General features: G+C 38.0%; 1 protein-coding gene across 1 annotated transcript in view; it reads right to left on the bottom strand.

The window, feature by feature from the left end:
- LOC131902702 (vomeronasal type-2 receptor 116-like) overlaps positions 1–5689 on the bottom strand; it is a 30740-nt gene extending 25051 nt beyond the window's left edge. The window contains exon 1 of the mRNA XM_059253707.1: positions 5478–5689. Within this exon, the coding sequence (XP_059109690.1) occupies positions 5478–5689 (212 nt within the window). The remainder of the gene's footprint in view (positions 1–5477) is intronic.
- Between the last annotated feature and the right edge of the window lie 20407 nt (positions 5690–26096).

The following is a 26096-nucleotide window of genomic DNA, read 5'->3' on the forward strand; positions in this document are numbered from 1 at the left end:
CACATGAAAAAGATCATCTGCCATGATCAAGTAGGCTTCATCCTAGAGATGCAGGAATGGTTCAATATACAAAAATCAGTTAATGTAATCCACCATATAAACAAACTGAAAAAAAAAAACATATGACCCTCTCATTAGATGCTGAAGAAGTCTTTGCCAAAATCCAACACCCTTTCATAATGAAAGTCTTGGAAAGATCAGGGATACATTCTAAACATAAGAATGGTGATTTATGGCAAGTTGTAAACATCAAATTAAATAGAGAGAAACTCAAATGAATTCCACTAAAATGAGGAACAAGACAATTCTACCATACTTTTCCATTTCTATTCAATATAACAGTAGTTGAAGTTTTATCGGGAGCACTAAGACAACTGAAGGCGATTGAGAGAATAAAAATTGGACAGGGAGAAGTCAATGCATCATTATTTGTAGATGATATGATAGTATATACAAGTGACCCTAAAAAATTCAACAGGCAACACCCACTGCTGATGAACATCTTCAGTGAAGTGGCTGAATATAACTTAACTAAAAAAAAATCAGTAGCCCACATAAAAACAAATTAACAAAGGGACTGAGAAAGAAATCAGGGAAATAACATTGTTTATAATAGCCACAAGTAATATAAATTTCAGAGTAAATTAAACCAAGTAAGTGAAAGAATGAATGATGAAAACTTCAAGCCTTTGGAGACAGAAATTGAGGAAGATATCAGAAGATGAATAGCCTCCCATGCTCATGGACCAGTAGGACTAACTTAAATAAATTGGCCATCCTACCAAAAGAGATATACAGATGCAATCTAATCCCCATGAAAACTCCAACACAATTTTTTACAGTCCTTGGTAGAACAACAACTTCATATTGAAAAACAAAAATGCCCAGAGTAGCTAAATCAAACCTGAACAATAAAAAAACAATACTGGGGTATCACCATCCCTGATTTCAAATTGTACTACAGAGGTGCAGTAATAAAAAAAAACCTGAATGATTTTGGCATAAACATAGAAGTGTCCATCAATCAATATTAATTGAAGACCTAGAAATAAATCCACACACCCGTGTACTTCTGATTTTTGATAAAGAAAGAAATGCACACTAGAATAAAGAAATCATCTTCAACAAATGGTACAGGTCAAATTGGATATCTGAGTGTAGAACAATACAAATAGTTCCATATTTATCACTCTGAACAAAATTGAACTCCAAATTGACAAAAGACCTCAACATAAAACCAAACACACTTAACCCAATAGAAGAGAAAGTGGGGAATAACCTTGAATGCATTGGCACAGAGACAACTTTTTGAACAGAACACCAATAGTGAAGGCACTATGACCAATAATTAAGAAAAGGGACCTCAGAACCTTACAGGCTTCTGTAAGACAAAGGACAAGATCAATAGGACAAAACAGCTGACTACAGAATGGGAAATTTTTTTTTAGCAATTCCAGTCCCATAAATCTTAAATCCAAAATAAATAAAGAACACAAGAAACTAGGCATAAAAAAACCCTAATAATTCAATGAAAGGATGGGCTACAGCTCTAAACAGAGTATTCTCAACACAAGAGTCTCAAAGTGCTGAAAAACACTTGAAATGTTCAACATCTTTAGCCATCAGGAAAATGGAAATCAAAACAACTCTGTGATTCCATCTTACATGTGTCAGAATGGCTAACATAAAAAACAGAAGTGACAGTTTCAGTTCATGCTGGAATGGATATAGAGCAAAGGGAACACTCCACCATTGCTGGTGGGAGTGCAAACTTGTATAACCACTATGGAATTCAATATGGTACTTCCCTAGAAAATTGGGAATTGATCTACCTCAAGACCCAGCTATAATGTCATTGTTTTTACTGCTGAGTCATACTCCATCATGTATATCTGTCAGATTTTCTTTCCATTCTTCATTTGAGGAGCATCTAGGTTGTTTCTAGAATCTGGCTATTATGAATAATGCTGCTATGAACATAGTTGAGCATGTACCCTTGTGATATGATTGAATATTCCTTGGGTATATTCCCAAAAGTGATATAGCTGGGTCTTGAGATGGATTGACTCCCAACTTTCTGAGAAACCAGGAGGAGGGAGGAGAGGGAGATCTGTGGTTGGTATGAAAAATGAATAGAAAATGTCTTAATAATAAAAAAAAAGAAAAAACAGCTACAACATTATTGGGCATATACAAAATGGGCACCCCATCCTACCACAAAGACACTTGCTCAACTCTGTTAATTTTGTCTCTATTTATATTAGCCACAAACTGGAAAGAACGAGATGTCCCTCAACCAAAGAATGGATGAAGTTACACACAATGGGCTATTATTCAGCTGTATAAAAAATGACATAATGTAATTTGTAGACAAATGTATGGAACTAGAAAAAAACCATCCTGAGTGAGGTAGTCCAGACCCAGAAAAACAAATATGCTATATATTCACTTATAAGTGGTTATTGATTGTTGAGTAAATAACAACCAAGCTATAAATCCACAGACCCATAGGTGTTAGGTAAAAAGGAGTTTTCTAGAGGAGGAATGCATGATTCTCCCTGGAAAGGGGAAATAGAATGAATTTTGAGAATGGGTTGGGGGCAGGTAGGTATAGGAACAGGAGTGATCAGGTGGGGGTGAGGGATGGAGAGAGTAAGAGCATAGAAAGACAGCTACAATCAGGGGTCATTTGGGGGACTTTGGAAACTTGGTGCTGTGGAAACTTCTGGAGGAGGGTCCTAGTGAGGACTTCTAGTACTAAAGGATGTAGAATATGAGCTGTCCATCTTCTGTACCCAGGCAAAGCTTGCAGTGGTAGGCCATTGTTCATTTGATGGAGTTGTTGGCCAAAGTGGTCCTTCAGTGATTCCCAAACAACTCAGGCTGATACTAGGAAAGAGGTTCACTCTCCCAAAACTGACAGCAGGGCCTAATTGTGTAGGACAACATCCACAGAGCTCACACATCATAGACCAGTCAAGCTGTTGCCTGCATGGGACTTTCACCTCTCTGTTCTAGTCTCTTTGGTGAGGGAAGATGCTCTGCAGTCTACCTAAAAAGAAACATAAACACCAACCCAGCAACAAAATATGTGACCTACATTCTATCCTGACTATAAAATGTGCTTGGGTAGTGGTGGAACAGAACTTGTACATCTTTTGGGAGTCGACAACCACTGTCTGTTATAACTTGAGAGTCTTGCTTCAAAGGGAGCTCATGGCAAATGCTGCCTGGATGGCCAGGAACCTGAGACTGGATAGCACAGAGCTTAGAATAGAACCAAACAGGACTGGAAAAAAATTAATGAAATTATTCTGATATAATCATAGATTAGTTCCTTCTCCAGTGTCATGGCAGCAGGTGGCAGTGGGTGCAGAGGCCCACAGCACGACACTATTATGTGAAGTGGCTAAATTGGAGGTCTCCATCAAATTCCTCTTCTCAGAGCTTGGGGAATCCCATTGAGAATGAGGGAGGTATATTGTTAGAGTCAGAGAGCATGGGGGACACCAGGATAATATGGGCCACTGAATCAATTAAGCAGGGCTCATGAGAGGTGACTGAAGCTGCAAGCATGGGGCCTGCATGTGTTGGTACCATGGTGTTTTTCTGGGATTTAACAGTGGGAGAAAAGTGTGTCTCTGAATCTTTTGCCTGCACTTGGGACTCTCATTCCTTTTGGGTTGCCTGGTCCAGCCTTGATAGGAAAGCATTTTCTTTTTTCCTTTTCTTTTTTTCTTTTTTTGTCATGTTTGGTTGTTGTCTCTTGTAGGCCTTCTCCTTTCTGAAGAGAAAATGAGGTGGAGTTGATTGGGGAGAGGGGAGGTTTGCAGTAGCTGATAGGAACGGAAAGAGGGGAAAATGTGGTTGGGATGTACTATCTGTGAGAAGAATCTATTTTCAATTTTAAAAAGTTGGTTAAAAGAAACAGTAAATTCCCCCCAACACCTAAGCCTTGTGAGTAATGTGGTTGTTCACTGAAGATTGGAAGTCATTTTATCACTTGAAATTAAGGAGCTCTTGGGCTGCTGAGCCGTCACTCAGGTCTTAGAATGGTATGTTTATTAAGTCAACAGGTAAGTTCAGGGGATGGAGAGTTAGATATACCAAGAGCAATTGTAGGTTGCAGAGGACATGATGGGGTACTGGTTTAGTACCTAGTGTACTGACAGATTAAACAAAAAACAGGGCAAAAATACCCACTTTCATGAAATATATGGTTAACCTGAAGAAAGAATTGATATGAAATTATTCACAGATTCATAGAAATGCTGATTTTTTTGTATCTAATGTTGGATATATAAAAATAAGAGTTTTCTGGTGGGATGCGTCTGAATGCCTCCTTATTTGATCTTTTTAATGAAGTATGGATTTTTAAATTACTAAATATTGCTTCTAGAAAGCCAAGAAATGTTGAATAAAATTATCATGATACTTTAAGAAAGACAACATATATGTACTTCCCACACTGAAGTAAAGGATGTATCAGAAGCATAAAAGGCGGCTTTTAGATTTGAGGGACTTCATGTGCTCTACCCTGTATGAAAAAAATAGGAAAAAACAAGAGATGCTCATGGTAACCTTTTATAATCATAATAGTATTCCCCTATCACAAATTGAGTTTGATTTTATTTCTAACTTAATAAGAAACAGCCCTATGTGACCACCACCTGAGTCAGTGTTTCCTATTAACAAATACATGAAAATGAGAATAAAACTTGTTAGAAATGCATGAATCAAATAGGTAAATGGTAAACATATCTGATAGTAAAAGACTTAGAAGACAAAGGATATAATATGACACTCTTACACAGGCAGAGATCTTTTGACAGCAAAGAAGTGAGCCCAACTTCTAAATCTGATATCCCTGATCCTGAATCAGTGCATCTAACACAGGCAGGTCTTGACACTCTAGCATCACATCTGGCACTCAAGAGACACAGTTTTCAGTGGCATCAAGTTTTCTTAAAGAAACACATCTAACCTTCTAGAATTTTCTTTTTTTTTTTTTTTTTTTTTGGTTTTTCGAGACAGGGTTTCTCTGTGTAGCTTTGCGCCTCTCCTGGAACTTACTTGGTAGCCCAGGCTGGCCTCAAACTCACAGAGATCCGCTGGTTCTGCCTCCCAAGTAGAATTTTCTTAATTACTAGGTCAACATTAAAGAAAACCATCCTTCCTGTGAAGATATAATGTGGATAACAATCAAAACCTTGTGACAGTAAACACAGGGCAAATCAGATCACATGATTAAAAATACCAATTTTGGAAACGAAAATCAATAAATATTTTCTCATGTCCACTTTTTATCTTATGAAGAGAAAAAGAAGTGAACAGGAACATACAATAAAATGGATTTGAGAATAGAAGCCAGGTTGTCATGATGAAAACTATATGGATAATGGAAGTTTAAATCCATACATCATCTTGGTCATAAGAAATATGAATTAAAAAAAGAATACTTAAATAATGGCACTTACTGTAGGTGGAAGTCTTTGAAATAGTGTTGTAAAGATGCATGTGGATCCTTGTTGATTGTATAGACAATATGAATAGGGAAAAACACACCAATCACCACATCTCCTTTGTGGTGAAAATCTTCCTTGATTTTGACATAGCATTCAGAGCTGCTATAGGCACATACAAGAGTGGCAAGCAGGAGAAACCCAAGGATAAAAATCCATGAAGACATTCCACTAACAAGTGTGTCTGCCAAGCTGTAAGTAAGCTACATGCAGATACTAAGGTGTCCAGGAGTTATATAATCAACTCATATGTTTGTGAGTGTATGTACTTCTAACCTTGTTGATGAGTGAGGCTGTTACAATAAGCAACACAAGCTCTTTCTGTTGCCTCCTCACCCATTGCCACTGAGAATTCTGGAATCTTTTCTTCTTCCCTTAGGCTCTGCATCTGGGGCCCTGTATTCATGTGAAAAACAAACTGGAAAATGTGTTTATGGATCTTTTTCTCTAGCCACAGGCATCATGACTTCATCCAAGTTGATGAGCATGATCTCAGGGATGACCTCCTCTTAGGGCCATTTGGTCACATGTATGAAGCAAAAAAACTTTTCCTATGTAAATAACTGCAGCTGAAGTAAACATGCTACATCTGAGGTTCCTGTGTTGGTGAAAAAAGGGAGAGAGGAGAGAGGGTGAAAAAGGCCTGTGCAGCATATAGCATATAAAATAAGGAGACTGTTATGCTTGCTGAAGCCAAAGTTAACCAGTGAATGTATTCCTGACATAATGAGTCTAGGAGTCTCAGGATTTCATTTTATAATATGTCGATATATGCAGACCAATTTGATGTCCGCACACAACACAGTCAGTTTATTTCTCACTTTGGAACATTGATGACCCTACTGAATTCCTCAGTTCCAAATGAACCACTTAATTTCAGTGCAGAAATCAAAATTCTTGTTTACATTATGAGCTTCCTCACTATGGAAGGCATAGAGCTTCTTGTGCTTACAGACACCAGGAGAGCTAGGAATGTTAAGTGCACAAGGTTTTCCTTTCAAAGGCAGAGATGTAGAATCTAATTTCCACCTAGAAAGCTGGTAGTGGACTGTTTAATAGCCTGGTCACATTTTTGCTATCTGTGAGGCTGGAACTATACCCTATTCTCCCCCAGACACGTGCCTTGAGTCTTTCCACCTACCAAATGTATTTTTATGAAAAATGTTTACATGTAGTCAATCTACAGAACCCATAGTTATAGAAGATGTCACCTGCACTTTATAAAGAGTTTCCATTATGCAAATGGGATTGAGTTATTTATCACCAGGATCACCAGGAAACTTTTTGCCAAGTTGTGCTGTGCTGAAATATATCTAAAACTTAGTAAATTAATAGATGATATCAACTTTGGCACACAGGATGAAGTCTTGACTATAATGTGAAACTTTCTAATACTGATTTCAATTTTCTTATCTCTTCAGCATGAGAACAGTACAAGTTACTTCTATACTAACCATTGTATTTTTCAATTTATGACTTAGAAGAAGAAACAAAAAGTTTGCGTCTAGGGTAAAGACTCAGACATTATTGGGATGCAGACCTGACAACAATATGAAATTTTTCAGTGAGGAGATAGATGGTTCAGAGGTTAAGAGCAATAAATGATGTTCCAGAGGAACCAGGTTCATTTCCCAGGTGGCTGTGGGATGGTCTGTATGTCAAGTGTGTTGCTGATTGGTCAATAAATAAATCACTGATTGGCCAGTGGCCAGGCAGGAAGTATAGGCGGGACAAGGAGGAGAATAAAGCTGGGAAGTGGAAGGAAGGCTGAGAGAGAGAGACACTACCAGCCGCCACAATGAGAAACAGCATGTGAAGATGCCAGTAAGCCACGAACCACGTGGCAAGGTATAGATTTATAGAAATGGATTAATTTAAGCTGTAAGAACAGTTAGCAAGAAGCCTTTCATGGCCATACAGTTTGTAACCAATATAAGTCTCTGTGTTTACTTGGTCGGGTCTGAGCGGCTGTGGGACTGGCAGGTGAGAGAGATTTGTCCTGACTGTGGGCCAGGCAGGAAAACTCTAGCTACACCAGGTTGCCTGGTGTTCAATCATGTCAGGGGGGAAAAAAAAGAATAAAATTTCTCACCATGGGATTCTCAAATTTTCACCAAAAATCCATTAAAAACTAACTTTTTTGTAGATGTATCCAACCGTCTTATTAAATAAGAAACACAGAGCCAATTCAGAGAAGAAAGCCAAGAGGTCAGAGCTAAGAGCCTCACCCTTCCTGATTCAGCGACCCTCTTCAGCCAAGAGAGCTCTCCAAAAAGGGCCTACTTCCTGTGTGTATGTCTTTATATAGTCTAGCTGTTCTGCCTTCTCATTGGTTGTAAACCCAAACACGTGACTGCCTCGTCACTGCCTGTATGTACCACCCTCCAGGTCCTTAAAGGCGTGCACCACCACCGCCACGCACTTGCTATGGCTCTAATAGCTTTGACCCTCAGGCAACTTTATTTATTAACATACAATTAAAATCACATTTCAGTACAAATAAAATACTACCACATTTCCCCTTTTCTATTTTAATAAAAAGGAAAAAGAATGAAAAAGGATATAACTAACAAAAGAAAAACTATATACAAAAGTACAATGACTATATACAATATATACAAGTAATAAATGTCTAAACTATGTCTAGTCCATTTGTATTTGACAAATTCAGAGAAAATAATTTCATTATCTATCCTATTTTGTTAAGTCCAAAATGTATCTAAATCATTTTCTATCCTAATTAATCTTCAACTATAACTAACTAACCTTCAACTATAACTAACTAATCTTCAACTCCCTCAGAGACCCAAGAAGGAAATAATATTAGATAACAAAAATAAAAACAGAAAGTGCATGCAAGCAACTTCCAAAAAATTTGTGAGTTGAGCCGGGCAGTGGTGGCGCACGCCTTTAATCCCAGCACTCGGGAGGCAGAGCCAGGCGGATCTCTGTGAGTTCGAGGCCAGCCTGGGCTACCAAGTGAGTCCCAGGAAAGGCGCAAAGCTACACAGAGAAACCCTGTCTCGAAAAACCAAAAAAAAAAAAAAAAAAAAATTTGTGAGTTGACAGAAACAGCCAGCTGCCTGGACAGTCACCTGAGGTTTTTCCGCAGTGCTGGGGCATCATCTTCAGCCTATAGGCTTAGTGTATCTGACAGACTCATTTGTGAAGTAGAATGTACACAAGGTCAACAGTTCAACCTCACATTGGGTGAGAGCAGTCCATGTACCAGAAACACCTGAATTCCACTAGTGTCATGTCATGATTCAGGATTTTAAATTCTGGAAATTGTTGATGGTTTTTTAATTCAACTGTCCGTTCTTTTTGGCTGTGTATATATGGCTTCATCTCAGCATCCCATTCTTCTCCACATCCCTCTATCAAATGCCAGTCTAGTATTGAGAGGCATGAGCTTAGTTACTCTTCAAGAATAACTGTTTCACACCCTAATTGTCATGCTAGAAACCTCATCCAACTACTGAGGGATCTGGATGCAGAGATCCATGACTAGGCCCTGGGTGGATCTCTGGGAGTCCAATTAGCGAGAATGAGGAGGGTTTATATGAGCGAGAATTATTGAGACCAAGGTTGGATAAAGCACAGGGACAAATAGCCAAACAAACGGAAACACATGAAATATGAACCAATGGCTGAGGGGTCACCAACTGGATCAGGCCCTCTGAGTGGGTGAGACAGTTGATTGGCCTGATCTGTTTGGGAGGCATCCAGGCAGTGGGACCGGGTCCTGTGCTCATTACATGAGTCGGCTGTTTGAAACCTGGGGCCTATGCAGGGTTGCTTGGCTCGGCCTGGGAGGAGGGGACTGGACCTACCTGGACTGAGTCTACCAGATTGATCTCAGTCTGCAGGGAAGGCTTCGATCTGGAGGAGATGGGAATGAGGGGCGGGCTGGGGGGAAGGTGAGGGGGGTTGGAGGGGGGAGAACAAGGGAATCCATGGCTGATATGTAGAACTGAATTGTATTGCAAAATAAAAATAAAAAAAAAAGAATAACGTTTCAGCTGCTGTTCCATTGCACATCAGAAGCCATCGGCCCACTGCCTGTTCAGCTGCCTTAGAAGAAAAGGGCACTGTACCTTTTCCGAATTGCAAAGACCACTTCAGGGATGGTGCCATATAGTCCTGGCCTCAGAAGATGCCTTTTGATAAAGCCATAACCACACTTGTTTTGGCAAGAATCAGTAGTACTTTGTTTCATGTCCTGTCTGCCCATTTTGTCAGCAGTTGATTCGAGGATACTTTGTTGTCCAGTGGCTAACTTTTGCCACAATGAAAGCTAACTCCATACGCAGTTTCTTCAATGCCCATATTTTCTCTGAAGTAGATTGGTACTGCCAGGAGATGACATGTCTCATAGTCATAACAAAAAAAAATTTTCTAAGTTATTAAAACATTTTAAATGTCATATTCTGTAGTTCTCTGAAGGGTTTGAAGATGACCTGTGTAAAATATATCTGCTCAATTTTTAAAACATATCTAATATGACTACAAGTTCTATTGTAATGTCTAACTACTAACTTTCATTTCTTTATATCCTAATAATTGGTAATAATAACATTCAAGGATCAGAAAATTGCATTGTTAAATGAACGGTATAAGTACAATTAGAAATATACATATAGCATTTTCTAACAATATCAATTTCAATATATATAATTTGTATACAATATAAAACAATCCAATCCAATGTAAAGTATTTAAAACTAGTAATTGTCTTTTTCTTCTTCTTTCTTTCTCTTTTTTTTTAAACAAGAACCTTAAATCTAATCTCCTTTGCTTAGCCTTTTTCCTAACCCTTGACAACTTGTAATCAACCCCCCTAAACAATGAAAATTATCCCAGACCCAAAAACCATTAAAAAGACCAAAAAAACACCTGCCCCACACCACCTCTTTGGGAATGTGGGCGTCGTATTCTTAAAATTGCTTCCTGCTGGGTATGGGCGAAGTTATCTTTATCCTGAAAGAAAAATTTTAGGTTAATTGTCAAATTCTAGGAAAGGTAACTATGTCCTTCATTATCCAGTCTGTGTATAATGCCAAAGTTCAAGGTTTATCTCAAGTCCTTATTCAAGTAGTCTTTGAGACTGGATCATCTCAGCTAGTCATCTCAAAATTGCTCTGAGCACCTTGTAGTACAAAGCTGATCTGTAGATGATGTTTGTCAACTTAGTGATGTTATTATTGTCCACGTGGAATTGTTGTTGTTGTGGGGCCCCAACTTCTTCCTTGAGACTTAAGTTGATGTTAGGCCTGGCCGTGATTTCCTGCAGAAAGCTGATAAGAGACTCGAACACAAAGACATATATATGCAGCTAATTGAAGCCTTTTTTCTAGAATTGGTTAGTACTCTATATGACCATACATATCTTAACAAAGTTTAAAATGTATATATATCTATATATATATTAATCTTGTAAATTTTGATATAAAATTTATACTTTAAGAAAAGTTTAAAGAATCAGAATAGAATCAAAGAGTTGAGATTAGTAATAGAATAGTCCCTTAATTAATTTGGCTTTTCTCCTGTCCCATAGCAGAAGATGGCTCTTTTCTTCTGGCATGATACAGGGAGTTTGCATTTTCCATTTAACAACATGCTTGAGTTTAAAGAAGGAGAGAACCATTCTCCAACTCCAAAGTCAGCTTTAAATTTTAATTGAACTGGGACTGTTAGAAGACCAATAGTGTTAAATTTTTAGAGAAAATCAGAAACAAACCTTTAGGAAGACATAAAATTTTTTAGATAATATATACCCATATGCCGTTTCACTCTGTTTCCTGGGATAGATGATTTGTCCCTTTTCTTCAGTTGTCTCATTTGTCCAGTGTTCTTCAGATTCCTTAACCTTCATTCTCCTAAAAGACAAAAACAAAAATCTTTCCCCAAGACAAATTTTGGGGATGTTCCTTTTTTGGCAAGTTATTATCTGATTAAATGAAAAGACATGTGTTACTGGTATAAGTTAGTTTAAATTGGATGTTCATGCTGGTTGATGAACTATCACCTCCTCTAATTAAGAGGTTTCTCTTGTTCAAATCGAACCTTTATCAATTTTGATGGTACCCACAACTTATCTTCTCCTGTAGAAACAAAAGCAAAACCTCGTCCCCAACACAACACATACCCTGGTTTCCATTCTGTGGTCAGCACATCCTTAAAGTATATAGGCTGATTTAATTCTGTAGTTTTTTCTATTATCCAATGTCTCTCTGCAGCTGTTGTTCCTTTCTCATTGGCATTAAGAAAATTCAAAGTTAATAGAGCATTATGCTGTCTATTTCTGGGGGTTTTTGTTATTCCTTTCTGTTTATTTAGCATATCCTTTAGAGTTCTGTTTGATCTTTCTATAACTGCTTGACCTGTAGGATTATGTGGTATGCCTGTAATATGCTTTATATTGTAATAAGCAAAAAACTGTTTCATTTTAACAGAGACATATGATGGAGCACTGTCAGTTTTGACTTGTGTAGGTATACCCATGATGGCAATAACTTCTAGCAAATGAGTGATTACAGAATCAACTTTTTCAGAACTCAAAGCAGTTGCCCATTGAAATCCTGAATAAGTATCAATAGTGTGGTGTACATATTTCAGTTTTCCAAATTCCACAAAGTGAAACACATCCATCTGCCAGATTTCATTCCTTTGAGTACCCTTTGGGTTACATTCTGCTGGTAATGGCATTTGATTGTAGAAGGAACAAGTAGGACATTTCTTTACCAATTCTTTGGCTTGTTGCCAGGTTATGGAAAAATCCTTTTTTAAACCTTTACTATTGACATGATGCTTTTTATGAAATTCTGAGGCCTGCAGCACATTTCCTATCAATAATTTATCAATCTCATCATTGCCTTGTGCTAGAGGGCCTGGCAGACCAGTATGGGAATTATATATAAAGGATCACTCCTTTTCCTGATTGCATCTTGTAATTGAATAAATAGTAAAGTTAATTCTGAAGCATCAGGGATAAATTCTGCAGTCTCAATATGTAATACTACTCTTTCAGCATACTGAGAGTGAGTTACTATGTTGAGAGGTTCTGAAAAATCCATTAATACCAACAGAATAGCATACAATTCTGATTTTTGAAGATAATTATAAGGACTTTGAACCACTTTACTTAAATTTTCTGATTTGTAACCTGCCTTTCCTTGTTTGTTGGCATCTGTATAAAATGTACGATCTCCAGATATGGGTTTTTCACATACAATTCGAGGCAAGATCTAGTCAGCTCTCTTTATAAGATCAATTCTATCGCTTTTGGGATATTTGCTGTTAATTTCTCCCAAAAAATTACTGCAAGCTCTTTGCCAAGGTTCACTTTCTGTCCATAATGTTTCAATGTCCTCCTTAGTTAACAGTACGACAATTTCTGCTGGGTCTATTCCTGCTAATTGACAAAGTCTCAATTTTCCTTTCCAAATCAAGTCAGAGATTTTTTCCACATAAGTTTTTAATTTTTTATTTGGTTTATTTGGTAAAAATATCCATTCCAATATAATATCTTCCCTCTGCATTAATATTCCTGTAGGAGAATGCCTAGAAGGTTTGGATCAATATGATCCACGTGCCCTTCATGTACTTTCTTTTCTACCAAAGCCAATTCTTTCTCAGCTTCAGGTGATAATTCTCTTGGACTATTTAAGTCCTTGTCACCTTCTAAGGTTTTGAACAAATTATGCAGATCATCATTTTTTACAACAACAATAGTTCATAGATGAGAAATATCTCCAAATAATCTTTGAAAGTCATTAAGAATCTGTAGTCTATCTCTCCTAATTTGCACCTTTTGGGGTCTAATTTTTTGTAGCTCTATTTTATATCCTAAATAATTAATAGAATCTCCTCTTTGTATCTTTTCAGGAGCAATTTGTAATCCCCAGCAAGGCAAAATTTTCTTTACCTCTTCAAACATTCTTTCTAAAGTATCTGCATTTGAGTCAGCTAGTAAAATATCATCCATATAATGATAAATTATAGATTTAGGACATTTTTATGTATCACTTCCAATGGCTGTTGTACAAAATATTGGCACAGTGTTGGGCTATTCAACATTCCCTGTGGGAGGATCCTCCATTGAAATCTTTTAACTGGTTGAGAATTATTATAAGTAGGCACTGTGAAAGCAAATCTTTATCTGTCCTTTTCTTGTAAGGGTATTGAAAAGAAACAGTCTTTTAAATCAATAACTATGAGAGGCCATCCTTTTGGTAACAGAGTAGGCAAAGGAATTCCAGATTGTAGAGAGCCCATTGGCTGAATTACTTTGTTAATTGCTCTAAGGTCTGTTACCATTCTCCATTTACCGGATTTCTTCTTAATAACAAATACAGGAGAATTCCAAGGGCTGGTTGATTCTTCAATATGCTGAGCATTTAACTGTTCTTCTACCAGCTCTTCTAAAGCCTGGAGTTTCTCTGTTGTTAAAGGCCATTGCTGGACCCATACAGGCTTGTCTGTTAACCATTTTAAAGGTAGAGATGTTGGTGTCTTTGGAAGATCATCAGTTGTTGTGCCCTGTTCTTATATAATATGGATGGCTGGTGACCACTCAGAATAATGCCTTCTAATATTTCTCTCAGAAACATGTGCTAGTTTATGATTTGTTTCTGAGATTGGAGGGATGTTAATCTGAGTATTCCATTGTTGCAATAAGTCTCCACCCCACAGGTTCATAGCTATGTTAGCCACATATGGTTTTAATTTTCCTCTCTGTCCTTCTGGACCTATACATTCGAGCCATCTTGCACTCTGTTTCACCTGAGATAATGTCCCAATTCCTAACAGTTGAACGTTTACCTCCTGAAGAGGTCAAGTTGGATGCCAAAATTCTGGTGCAATTATGATAACGTCCACACCTATGTCTACCAGACCAGACAACAAAACACCATTTATTTTTATTGATAATTTTGGTCTTTGTTCATTAATAGAAGTTTGCAAAAATATTTTCTTTATGTTTTTCCTGAATTTTCTATTCTCTCTGTTTCATCATTCTGACCAGCATGACTTATTCCAATAGGCATTTGGTTATTTAATTGTTTTGAATAGGGGTTTCCTCTATGACTGCAGGAAAGGTTTGAACTGGATTTGCTATTGGGGCCTGCATGAGGCCCCTCTGGGAGTTTCCCAAAGACTGAGGCAAAGGATTACCCTGTCTGTCCCTTGTTGATCTACATTCGTTGGTCCAGTGTTTTCCCTTACCACGCCTTCTGCATACTCCAGAAGGAAGGGGCATTTTGTTGCCATTGTTCCTTGAAGAAACATTGTTTCTAGGAATGACCTGTTTACAGTTCCATTTCAAATGTCCTTGCTTTCCACATCCAAAACATCTAACATTCCTCAAACCTTTTGAAATTGCTTCTCCTACCCACATATCATCATGCTCATGAGTTTCAACATTAACCGTGTCTCTAATCCAATCTTCCAAAGGTGCAGATCTTGCCTTTAGTGGCCTGATTATTCTTTTGCATGCTGCATTTGCATTCTCAAAGGCCAAAGATTCAATTATTATCTTACTAGCTTCTGAATCCGGGACCATTCTCTTTACTGCTGAAGCCAGTCTTTGTAAAAAATCTGTGAAAGATTCTTTTGGGCCTTGTACAACCTTTGTAAATGACTCAGTTTTTTTTTCCTGGTTCCTCAACTCTGTCCCATGCATTCAAGGCTGCCATTCGACATAAAATTAGGGTTTGGACATCATATAAACATTGTGTTTGTGCTGAAGCATATTGACCTTCTCCAATAAGCTGATCCTGGCAGACTTGTATTCCTTTATCCCTCCATTGTTTTTCTATGTTTTTAGCTTCATCCTTGAACCAAGTTAGCCACTGAATCCTTTGACTGGGTTCAAGAACAGCTTGTGCCAGCTCCCGCCAGTCCTGTGGTACAATCCTATTATATGTTGACCAAGAGTTTAACACTTGCTTTACATATGGGGAATGCATGCCATAAGATACTATTGCCTCCTTAAACCTTTGTAAATCTAACATTTCAATTGGAGCCCAAATACTTTGTGTAGTCATTTGATCAGGCAACTGCTGTATGGTTACTGGACAAATTAAGGGTGACTGTGTGAAAACAGGCTTTCTTTCTGTAACCTTATGATCTAATCTTGAAGCAACTTCACTGTTAATTTCTTCTGTCTGAATTTTTATAGGTTTAACAAGTTTTTTTAAAGCTGTCACCCTGACACTTAAATTGACTATCTTTTTAAATAGTAAAATGAGGATAAGCATAGTAATAAACTGCATAATTGGATCAACATTAATCTTCTCATATAGTCGTTCCATTGTAAGACTGCCTAAAATTGCAAACAAAGCCCAATTTTCTTCCAATGTACACAGAAAACCCATTTTTTTTAATGTGGAAAAAATTTCTCTTTTAAATAGTTTCCTTTAAAATATCTGATATGTTAAGTGACTTACCAAGACCGCATAGAACAGTACAAATCCGAGGGAATTTCAAAACAGCCACCTAGTGTCCAAAGTGTGAATCCAGAGAGAGAGAGAGAGAGAGAGAGAGAGAGAGAGAGAGAGAGAGAGAAGCCACAAGTTCTGCCTAAGAGCTTGAATCCAGCCACGTGTTCCCACTTGAGCCTAGTCAAGCCTTGGCTCTAGCTTCCTTAAGCTCCAACCACATGCATTGGCTTTACAGGCAGGGGCCCTGTTTGGCAGGGCAGGCCTGAGTTGTTTGTAGCACCAGCTTTAAGCAAGTAGCTCAAGGTTTGTCCGGCCTGAGGCCAAGCCGACCTGGGCCCAGGCTAGGGAGCCGGCCGCCGTGGCAGGAAACTGGACCTGCCGCCAAGCCAAGTTAAGTGGTTTTTAATGGATTCTTGTCATGTTGGGTGCCAAATGTAGATGTAACCAACCATCTCATTAAATAAGAAACACAGAGCCGATTCAGAAAAGAAAGCCAAGAGGTCAGAACTAAGAGCCTTACCCTTCCTGCTTCAGCCAAGAGATCTCTCCGAAAAGAGCCTACTTCCTGTGTGTGTCTTTATATAGTCTAGCTGTTCTGCCTTCTCATTGGTTGTAAACCCAAACACATGACTGCTTCATCACTGCCTGTATTTACAGAACAATACTCAACTTAATATGGAAAAACACAAAACCAAGGATAGCCAAAAGAATCCTGTACAATAAAACAACCTCTGGAGGCATCATGACCCCTGATTTCAAGCTCTGCTATAGAGCTACAGTAATAAAAATAGCTTGGTTCTAGCACAAAAACCAACATGTGGACCAATGGAACTGAACTGAAGACCCTGACATTAATCCACACATCTATGAACATATGATTTTCAACAAAGAAGCCAAAACTGTACAATGGAAAAGAGAAAGCATCTTCAGCAAATGATGTGGGCATAACTGAATGTCAACATGTGGAAGACTGTAAATACATCTATATCTGTCACTGTGCACAAAACTTAAGTCCAAGTGGATCAAAGACCTCAACATAAATCCAGTTACTCTAAACCTGACAAAAGAGAAAGAGAAAGTAGCAAGTAGTCTTGAATGCATTGGCACCAGAGATCACTTCCTAAATTAAACACCAGTAGCACAAACACTGAGAGAATCAATTAATAAATAGGACATCTTTAAACTGAGAAGCTTTTGTAGGGCAAAGACATGGTCAACAAAACAAAATGACAGCCTACAGAATGGGAAAAGATCTTCACCAACCCCACATCTGACAGAGGGCTGATATTTAGAATATATAAAGAACTCAATAAATTAGACATCAAAATATTCAACAGTCCAATTAAAAAATGGGCTACAGAGCTAAACAGAATTCTTAGCAGAAGCTCAAATGGCTGAAAGACATTTAAAGGAATTGCTCAACATCCTTAATCATCAGGGAAATGCAAATCAAAACAACTCTGAGATACCATCTTACACCTGTTAGAATGGCTAGATCAAAAACACTGAAGACAACTTATGTTGGAGAGGATGTGAAACAAAGGGAACACTCCTCCACTGCTGGTGGGAATGCAAACTTGTACTTTGGAAGTCAATATGATGTTATCTTAGAAAATTGGGAATCAACCTCCCTCAAGACCCAGCATATACCCAAGGAATGCTCAATCATACCACAAGGACACATGCTCAACTATGTTCATAACAGCATTATTTGTAATAGCCAGAACCTGGAAACAACCTAGATGCCCTTCAACTGAAGAATGGATAACTAAAATGTGGTGCATATACACAATGGAATACTACTCAGCAGAGAAAAACAATGACAGCATGAGGTTTGCAGGCAAATGGATGGAACTAGAAAATATGATCCTGAGTGAGGTAACACAGACTCAGAAAGACAAACAAGGCATATACTCACTCATAAGTGGGTAATAGATGTAAAGCAAAGGATAATCAGACTGCAACTGACAACTCCAGGGATGCTACCTAGTAAAGATGACCCTAAGAAAGACACAGGGATTGCCCAGTGACAGAGAAATGGATGAGATCTACATGAGCAAACGGGGGGTGGGGTGAGGGGTAATAGAAGGCAAGGGTAGGGGAAAGAGAGCTTAGCAAAACAGGAGGTCGCAGCTGGATCAGGAACAGAGTGGGAGAACAAGGAAAGAGATACCATGATGAATGAAGACCCCATGGGAATAAGAAGAAGCAGAGTGCTAGAGAGGTCCCCAGAAATCCACAAAGATACCTCTACTATAGACTACTGGCAATGGTCAAGAGAGTGCCTGAGCTGACCTACTCTGGTAATCGGATGGCCGAACATCTGCACTGTCATGATAGAACTCTCATCCAGTGACTGGTGGAATAAGATGCAGAGATCCATGGCCAAACCCCAGGTGGAACCTCAAGAGTCCAATCGGCAGGAGAGAGGAGGGAGTATACGAGCGAGCAAGAGATATCGAGACCATGATTGGAAAAAGCTCAGGGACAAATAGCCAAACTAGTGGAAACACATGAACTCTAAACCAATAACTGAGGCGCCCCCATGGAACTGGACCAGGCCCTCTGGATAAGTGAGACAGTTAATGAGCTTGAACTGTTTAGAAGTCCCTGAGGCAGTGGTACCGGGACCTGTCCTTGTTGCATGAGCTGGCGTTTTGAAACCTAGGGCCTAGGCTGAGACACTTTATTCAGCCTTTGTGTAGGGAGGAGAGGACTGGACCCTCCTCAACTGAATCTACCAGCTGAAATCTTGCCTTGGAGGAGATGGGAAAGAGGGGTGCATTGGGGAGGGGGAGCTGGGGGGTGAGAGGAGGGAGGATAGAGGAATCTGTAGCTAATATGAAAAAAAAAAAAAACAGTAGTTATAAGCTACGGAAATGAAGTCCATAAGGTAGCTTGTAACAAAAGACTGATATAAGAGAAATGCATTCTGGGAAAGGTAGTTTTTTCCACTAAAGATGTCGACATTGACCCAAAAAAGTTTTCAGCTTGAAAAGACGTTCATAGTAAACTTAAAATACAGCTTTTAAATGAGTAAGAAAGAGGAAAACCATCTCAGTTTGTTGAATATTAGTTCCAAGGAAAATTGTAAGAATACAAAACTCGGAGCTTCACAGTTTTTGTCTCCTTGACAAAATATTGCATTTTCCCTAATAGCTGTGCAAGAAATTTTTGCTAAGAGCTTTACAATAGTTCAACAGGAATTTCACCCTCATCCTGAAGTGAAGTTTTTTGTAGAGCAAACTGAAAGTTCTGCTACAACAGGAAAATTTGTCTGAATTATGTCACAGAGAAGCTGGTATGAATTTGGGCAAAGGGACATCCTCTAACTACTAACTGTTTATCAACAAGCCATTTTAAAGTCCTTGGGAAAGCAGTCCATACACTGAACATTGTTTAAGAAGAAACGTATGGGAAATTTAAAAAAAAAAAAAGTTCTTTACCTCTTGAACAGACAGCCTGCAATGATACTTTTGCACATCTAATTAAGGGGACAAGAAAACAGGCAGTCGAAAAGAAATGACTGTCTTATAGATGGGAATCAAACTTCAAAAAAAAAATCTAGCTCCTACAAAATAGTTGCTTCATAAGAAAACAGTGTTAAATCAGAATGTTTGCTTAGTGAATGCACTGATGTTTATGAGAACAATCTGAATTAACTCATGGTCAGAGTATATCGCAGATGCTAATAATAATATCAGGGTTAAGAAGCTAATGAAGACTGTTGAGTTGTCAGCCAAGTAATTCAGAAACAAAATATTTCTTACAAGGCTTTTCTTCTCTTCTCTTTTTTCTTTATTTTTTGGTTTGCTGTAAACTGACATAGTTCTCAATAGAGCATAGCAACAGAAGTCACTAAATCCGAGTTAAGAGAAAGCCATTAAAGAATTAAACTCTTATTTCTCAAGAACTTTCAGAATGATAAGCTCTGAACTTTAGAAATGATATACATAAGAGTCTAATAGTTCTAGTGAAAAGTAAAAAAGCAGAAAGTTACTCTGTCTTGTTGGAAAATAATGTAGATGTTAAGAAATCTTTAGGTGTTTGCTAAGTTAGATATATACTAAAGAATATAAGCTTATAAGAAGTAAAGATCTAAGGTAGCTCTATAATAAGCTTGTAATGAGTAAAGATCTAAGTTTAAATAAGAAGTATATGCATGTAAAATAGAGCTATAGAATTCCTTTAAGAATATAAGCTTGCAAGAAGTATCTAAGGTAGTCCTAAGACATTCAGTAATAAGCTTGTAAGAAATAAAGATGCTAGTTGTAAATGTAAGTTTAAATAAGAAGAATATAAGATGAATATAAGAAGTAAATAAGGGGCTGGAGAGATGGCTCATAGGTTGAGAGCACTGCTGCTCTTCCAGAGGTCCTGAGTTCAATTCCCAGCAACCAAATGGTGACTCACAACCATATGTAATGAGGTCTGGTGCCCTCTTCTGTCCTGAAGGCCTACATGCAGATAGAACACTGTATACATAATAGATAGATAGATAGATAGATAGATAGATAGATAGATAGATAGATAGATAGATGATAGATAGATGATAGATAGATAAATAAATCTTTAAAAAATGAAACCATATTTCAAAAAAAGAAGTAAATAAGAAATATATTTGCTAAAGTGTTCCTAGTTTCCTTAAGAAGTATATGTTAATATGTTATATGTGTTTGTAAAAAAGTGTAAATGTTGAGCATGAGTTTATGCTTAAGCATATAGTATATGTGAATTTGTGAAAAAGTGTAAATATTGATGTGAATCTATGCTTAATGTATATAGTCAAGGACCCTGAGACACAGAACATAGTATCCTAGTAGACTGCAAAGCAAGAAGTCTGAGTGGTTTCAAAAGCTCCAGAAGCTGCTAAGAAGCTAAGAATGGTGGATACCAGAACCAGTACAACAACCACAGACAGGCATCTGCAACTGAGGCCCATTAGTCTGAGAAAATCAATGCAACACAGAAAAACCTGAGCTAGTAGCAAAAATGGTGCAGTTTAAAATGTTACTGTAACTAAAAAATGTTCTGGCTTGAGAATGAAAGTTGCAGAGATGCTTGTTTGAACTAAAATTGTTAACTGCAAAAAAGTTTTGGTTGTAAAACATCTCTTCATATTTGGAAGTAAAAGTCTGATACCAGAATTTACTTTTTTTGAACTTTTTGAACTTAAAAAAATGAGATAAAACTACAAAAATGTTTTGGTTATAGGTTTCTTCATATTTGGAAGGTTGGTACTAGAATTATTTGAATTTTGAGACTTAAATGAAATGAACAATAGTGATTTCATTGCAATGGGACAATTTTGAATTTACTTATGGTGATGACTTAGGAACTGTTTTCTGCAATTATTTGTGTTAAAAATAGAACTGTTTAAATGAAGAAATTTGTTGTTCCTACCTAGGCTCAAGATGCAGTTCTGTGTATGAATATATGCTTTATTAACTGTGGTGATTCATGAATTGTTTTGTGGTATGGAACTGTATGTGTAAAAATGGAGTTTCTTATGAAACTGGTTTCATAGAACTGTTTAAACAGAAAAGTTTGGGTTTTCTAACTAGGCTTGAGATTTTGTTTTAAAAAATTATAAAGAAAAGGGAGAAGTAATATTCCTTAGTCTATTTAATTTAAAAATATTTTCTTGTTATTTGAGTGGATTAATGTTTTGTTAGTAGGAAATTCAAATGGGTATACTAAGAGATTACTTTAAAGTGTAAAGAGTTTTATTAAGAAACTGCTTTTGGATGTTTTGCTAAAAGTTTTCAAAGTGTTAATGGTTAGTTTGAGAATATTGCTTTTAAACATGGGTTTGAAGGAACTGTGTAAGTTTGGGTTTGAGATTGTTTTAAAAAATTTATAAAGAAAAGGAGGAGTTATGAGTGAATTAAAGTTGAATCTATGTTTGCAGAAATTACATTAACCTATTGATATTAATGCACCCTGGTTTTTTGAAGTTAAGGAAATATTTAAGTTGATGTGAAAACATCAGAAGTTTCTCCTATGTTCTGTTAGCAAGAAATTCAAATGGTTCTATTAAGAGTTTAAGTTGTAAGACTGAGAAAATCGTAATTATATATAGCATCATTTATGTTAATTCAAATGGTTCTGTTAAGAGTCTAAGATGTAAAATTGAGAGAATTTTAACTATGTATATTGATATTTATGTTAACCTGTTAATGATAATGATAAAGTTAAGGGATTATTTAAGTTTGCAATTGCATTAAGAGTTTTTGGTTTAGAAAGAGCTGGATGCAGCTAAAGACTGCCATAGTCACCTCAGATCCAATCCAAAAAAAGAAATGCCATCTTTATCATCCTCTACTCTGTACTGGGAGGTGAGACAGCTATAGAGATTGCTGTAAACTATTAATGAGGAACTGGTTTTTTATATATTAAGAAATGGGGAACTGCAGGAGCCCATTTTCAGATTCCCTAGTGACTTTACCCAGCAGGTCTGCATAGAGAGGATGATTGGACCACGGGCCTGACTGCAGGTATCTGAGATGGTCTGCACTTGGCTGTGCTGGGGAGGTCTTTTGCTCCACCCCTTGGCATTTTTTTAAATACCCTAGGGCAGAGAGAGTTGGGCCCATTGAAATAGGTCGCAGGACCTCTCAAGGCTATCCTGTATTTTCTATCGGTTTATCTCCACACTCTATATCCTTCTATCTAATATTTCCTACTACTCTCACTCAAAAGCACTCTGGGAATATGTGTGGGTGGTGGGTAGCTCCTCTGCATCTCAACAGGATAGCCATTTCCTCAGCCCTATAGGTTATGCATTACTGAAAGATCTTTAAATAGGTAAAAATCCCATCTGTGGTAGGTTAACTTATTGATTGAGAAATCTCAAAATCATGAAGACTATTACCTCAAATAAGTCTTCTGTTAACACACAGCCAAACATAACTAATGGTATCAGAGGTATCATAGAATTCTATGAATGTGTGGGAGAAACTGAAGAGATGGAAATTTCACCCATAGTATTTATAGAACTGACAGTCAGCACTGAAACTGTTTACAGATAGGAACAATTATTCATTGAACTTTAGAACATTACACACATGAAGGGTTAAACACAATAACAACTTAAAATGGTTTAAATAAGTAAAGGTGGAGAGCTAGTGGGACTGTATTATAAGAATATTTAGTCCATGGAACAATGTTGTGTCGCCAACGTTAATTTGCTAAATAAGGTAAAAAGAAATGAGAATGGTGGTACAGTGCTTTAATTCCAGGATTTTGTAGGCTGAGGCAGGAGAATGGATAGTTTGGGTTAGACTGGTCTACCTAGAAAAACTTGACCACAAATACAAATCAAAGCAAAAATTTAACAAATGCTTCATCAAACATAAGGAACATTTGACCTGAAGCAGAGTTTAGAGTACATATTCACACAAGTGAGGACCTTGATTAAAAAACAAAATTCCCTACTTGAACATGAATACTTCTCAGCTGCGTTAGTTCAAGACTTTAATCACAGCACTGGGCAGTCTGAGACACATGAGTCTCTTTGAGTTAATGATGAGTTTGATCTACATAGTGATGGCCATGCCATGGAGAGATGCAAAAAACAAAGACACTAACAAAAAACTCTTAGAATAGAAATATTTTGAAAATTATAATCCTGGTGAGTGGGTAAAGAATAAGAGGAGTCTTACGCAAAACGTCGACTCTCTCACTCTCTCTCTCTCTCTCTCTCTCTCTCTCTCTCTCTCTCTCTCTCTCTCTCTTTCTCTGTGTGTGTGTGTGTGTGTGTGTGTGTATGTGTGTGTTTGTGTGTGTATGTATGTATGTGTGTTAATTTGGTACACATCTGGTAGTTAGAGAACATTCTCTAGATGTGGTCTTTCACACTCAAACTTGTTTAAGTCATGGTCCCTTTTTTCCATGCTGTGTACAGCTATCTAGCTGACAGTCAAGCTTTCAAAGATTATTCTGCCATGGCTTCCAATCTCATCTTCAGAACACCAGGAGCTTTGGACACTTGCCCTAGGGAATCTGAGCATCTGAATTCAGGTCCTCCACCTTACATGGCAAGTACTTTTACCCACTGAGCCTTCTCTTCAATCAAAATTGTCCTGGTTCTGAATTAAACTACTCATAGATAAGCCTCAATAAGAATGTTGAAATGGGTTCAGAAGTACAATATGAGGACCCTTGTTTTCCCAGCTGCCTTGACAGTAAGAAAAAAAAAGGACAAAATTGAAGTGAGTAGGATAGTATTTTCCAAGGTTGCCAAAAATGTGAGGTGAGCATGTGTGTAAGACTTGCTAATATTAACATGTCTATTGCCAGGAAAGCATCCGTGTCCTCATTTTGAATCAATAGCACAAATTCTGTCATGAATATTACAGATATCCTGCCTGTGATGCTGAGGGGACCAGGCCAAGTGTATAGCTGACCCACTTATCAACTCTTTTCTGCATTTGAGATGCAGCTCATTACAATGGACTCAGGAAAGTTTTCATTGATGCTAATTATCTCAGCTCTTAATAGTCCCCAGGACCTGCTGCCTTGTCCTGGAATTGACATTTACAGCTCCTTCAATGGTGTATCATGGTCCCTTTGCAGAAGGTTTCAATGCTCAACAGGTGACAAGGTAATTGCAGCTCCAGGTGCAAAGGTGAACTTGGGAATCCTCAGGATCTATAAATGCACTAGCTGAAGATGACCCAAATTTACCGAGGGCCACATTCCTGACCCTGTTCCAGCAGCAGAGCTCAGCCCTGGTGAGTGATTCCTTTTTGTTCAATTGCAAGTTAGGTAAGGTGAGGACATGTGGGAGTTGGCTAGGACAGAGGTTTTCTCACAGGCCTCAGGGCAGATTCACCTGTATAATTCACTGTGTCTGTGTTGATAAAAAAAGGTGCAAGAGCCGGGCGGTGGTGGCGCACGCCTTTAATCCCAGCACTCGGGAGGCAGAGCCAGGTGGATCTCTGTGAGTTCGAGGCCAGCCTGGGCTACCAAGTGAGTCCCAGGAAAGGCGCAAAGCTACACAGAGAAACCCTGTCTCGAAAACCCCCCCCCGCCAAAAAAAAAAAAAAAGGTGCAAGAGTGTGAAATACAATAGGCAAAAAGGTCTGGAGATATCAGGTTGTATCAACTGAGGGAGTATCTAAGGTCTGAGAGTTTCAATATTCTATCTGCTCTTTCCTCTTAACACAGAAGCTGTATGGTATCCCAGAACATGGAAAAGAATCAGAAGTTAGAGTTTAGAGTAAATGCTCAGACTATAGAACTATGATACATGCTCTGTGTACCCATACACAGATACATAGAAAAACACACAAATGCACATGTACACACAATCACCCACAAGTCTCTGGGTTTACTTGCACCTAGCAGTTGTGAGTCAACATGGGGTAACAGAATTGACCCCCATTCTTTTCAATACTGAAATACACAATTTATCACCAACACTGACTAAAACCCAGCTTCTGAAGCCAAGAAATGGGATTTATAATTCCTAACTCTGTTTCCACGAACTGAGGGGCTGAGAGGCTAATAGTGTGCCTGTCATATTCTCTAAACCCATGAGACAGAAGCTACAAAATCATCTAGCACTAGCAAGTAAACAATGACATTGCCAGCACACAGTTGGTCTCTAGCAAATGGTCATAATGGCCTCTCCTGCCTGACTCCAGAGCCAGTACATTGCAGCTCAGAAAACATGCTGTCCACTGCAGCTTCCATGCAGCTGCAGGACACTCCTAATGTTTTTTCCTGATTGCTGTTATTTTTGAGGTTCCGTGTTACAGACCTAATTATTCTCCACTGTGAGAGGAACACAGAAGCAAAGGGAGGAGAGATCTAAACCACACTCTTGATTACAAGAAGGGGAGTTAGCCTGCTCCGGGATGTGTAAGCACAAGGAAACAAGAGGTTCATGTCACTTCAGACCTCATGTGCTAGTTGCTGTAGCTGAGTGCCCCAAGATGCTAACAAGTTGCCACCCCTACTTTGTTTGCATGGTCCCATAGTGATATGGCTGTGTTGAAATATAAGTAATCAGCCACTATTTACCTGAGTTTAAAGTGTACAATTTCAGTGTTTTGGAAATATTCACACATGAAAAAAAACAGCTATCACAATTAAGATTATGAACACATCCAAAGATCCTGTCAAT

This window comes from Peromyscus eremicus, chromosome 1 (assembly GCF_949786415.1).
Source record: "Peromyscus eremicus chromosome 1, PerEre_H2_v1, whole genome shotgun sequence".
NCBI classification, from domain to species: Eukaryota; Metazoa; Chordata; class Mammalia; order Rodentia; family Cricetidae; genus Peromyscus; species Peromyscus eremicus.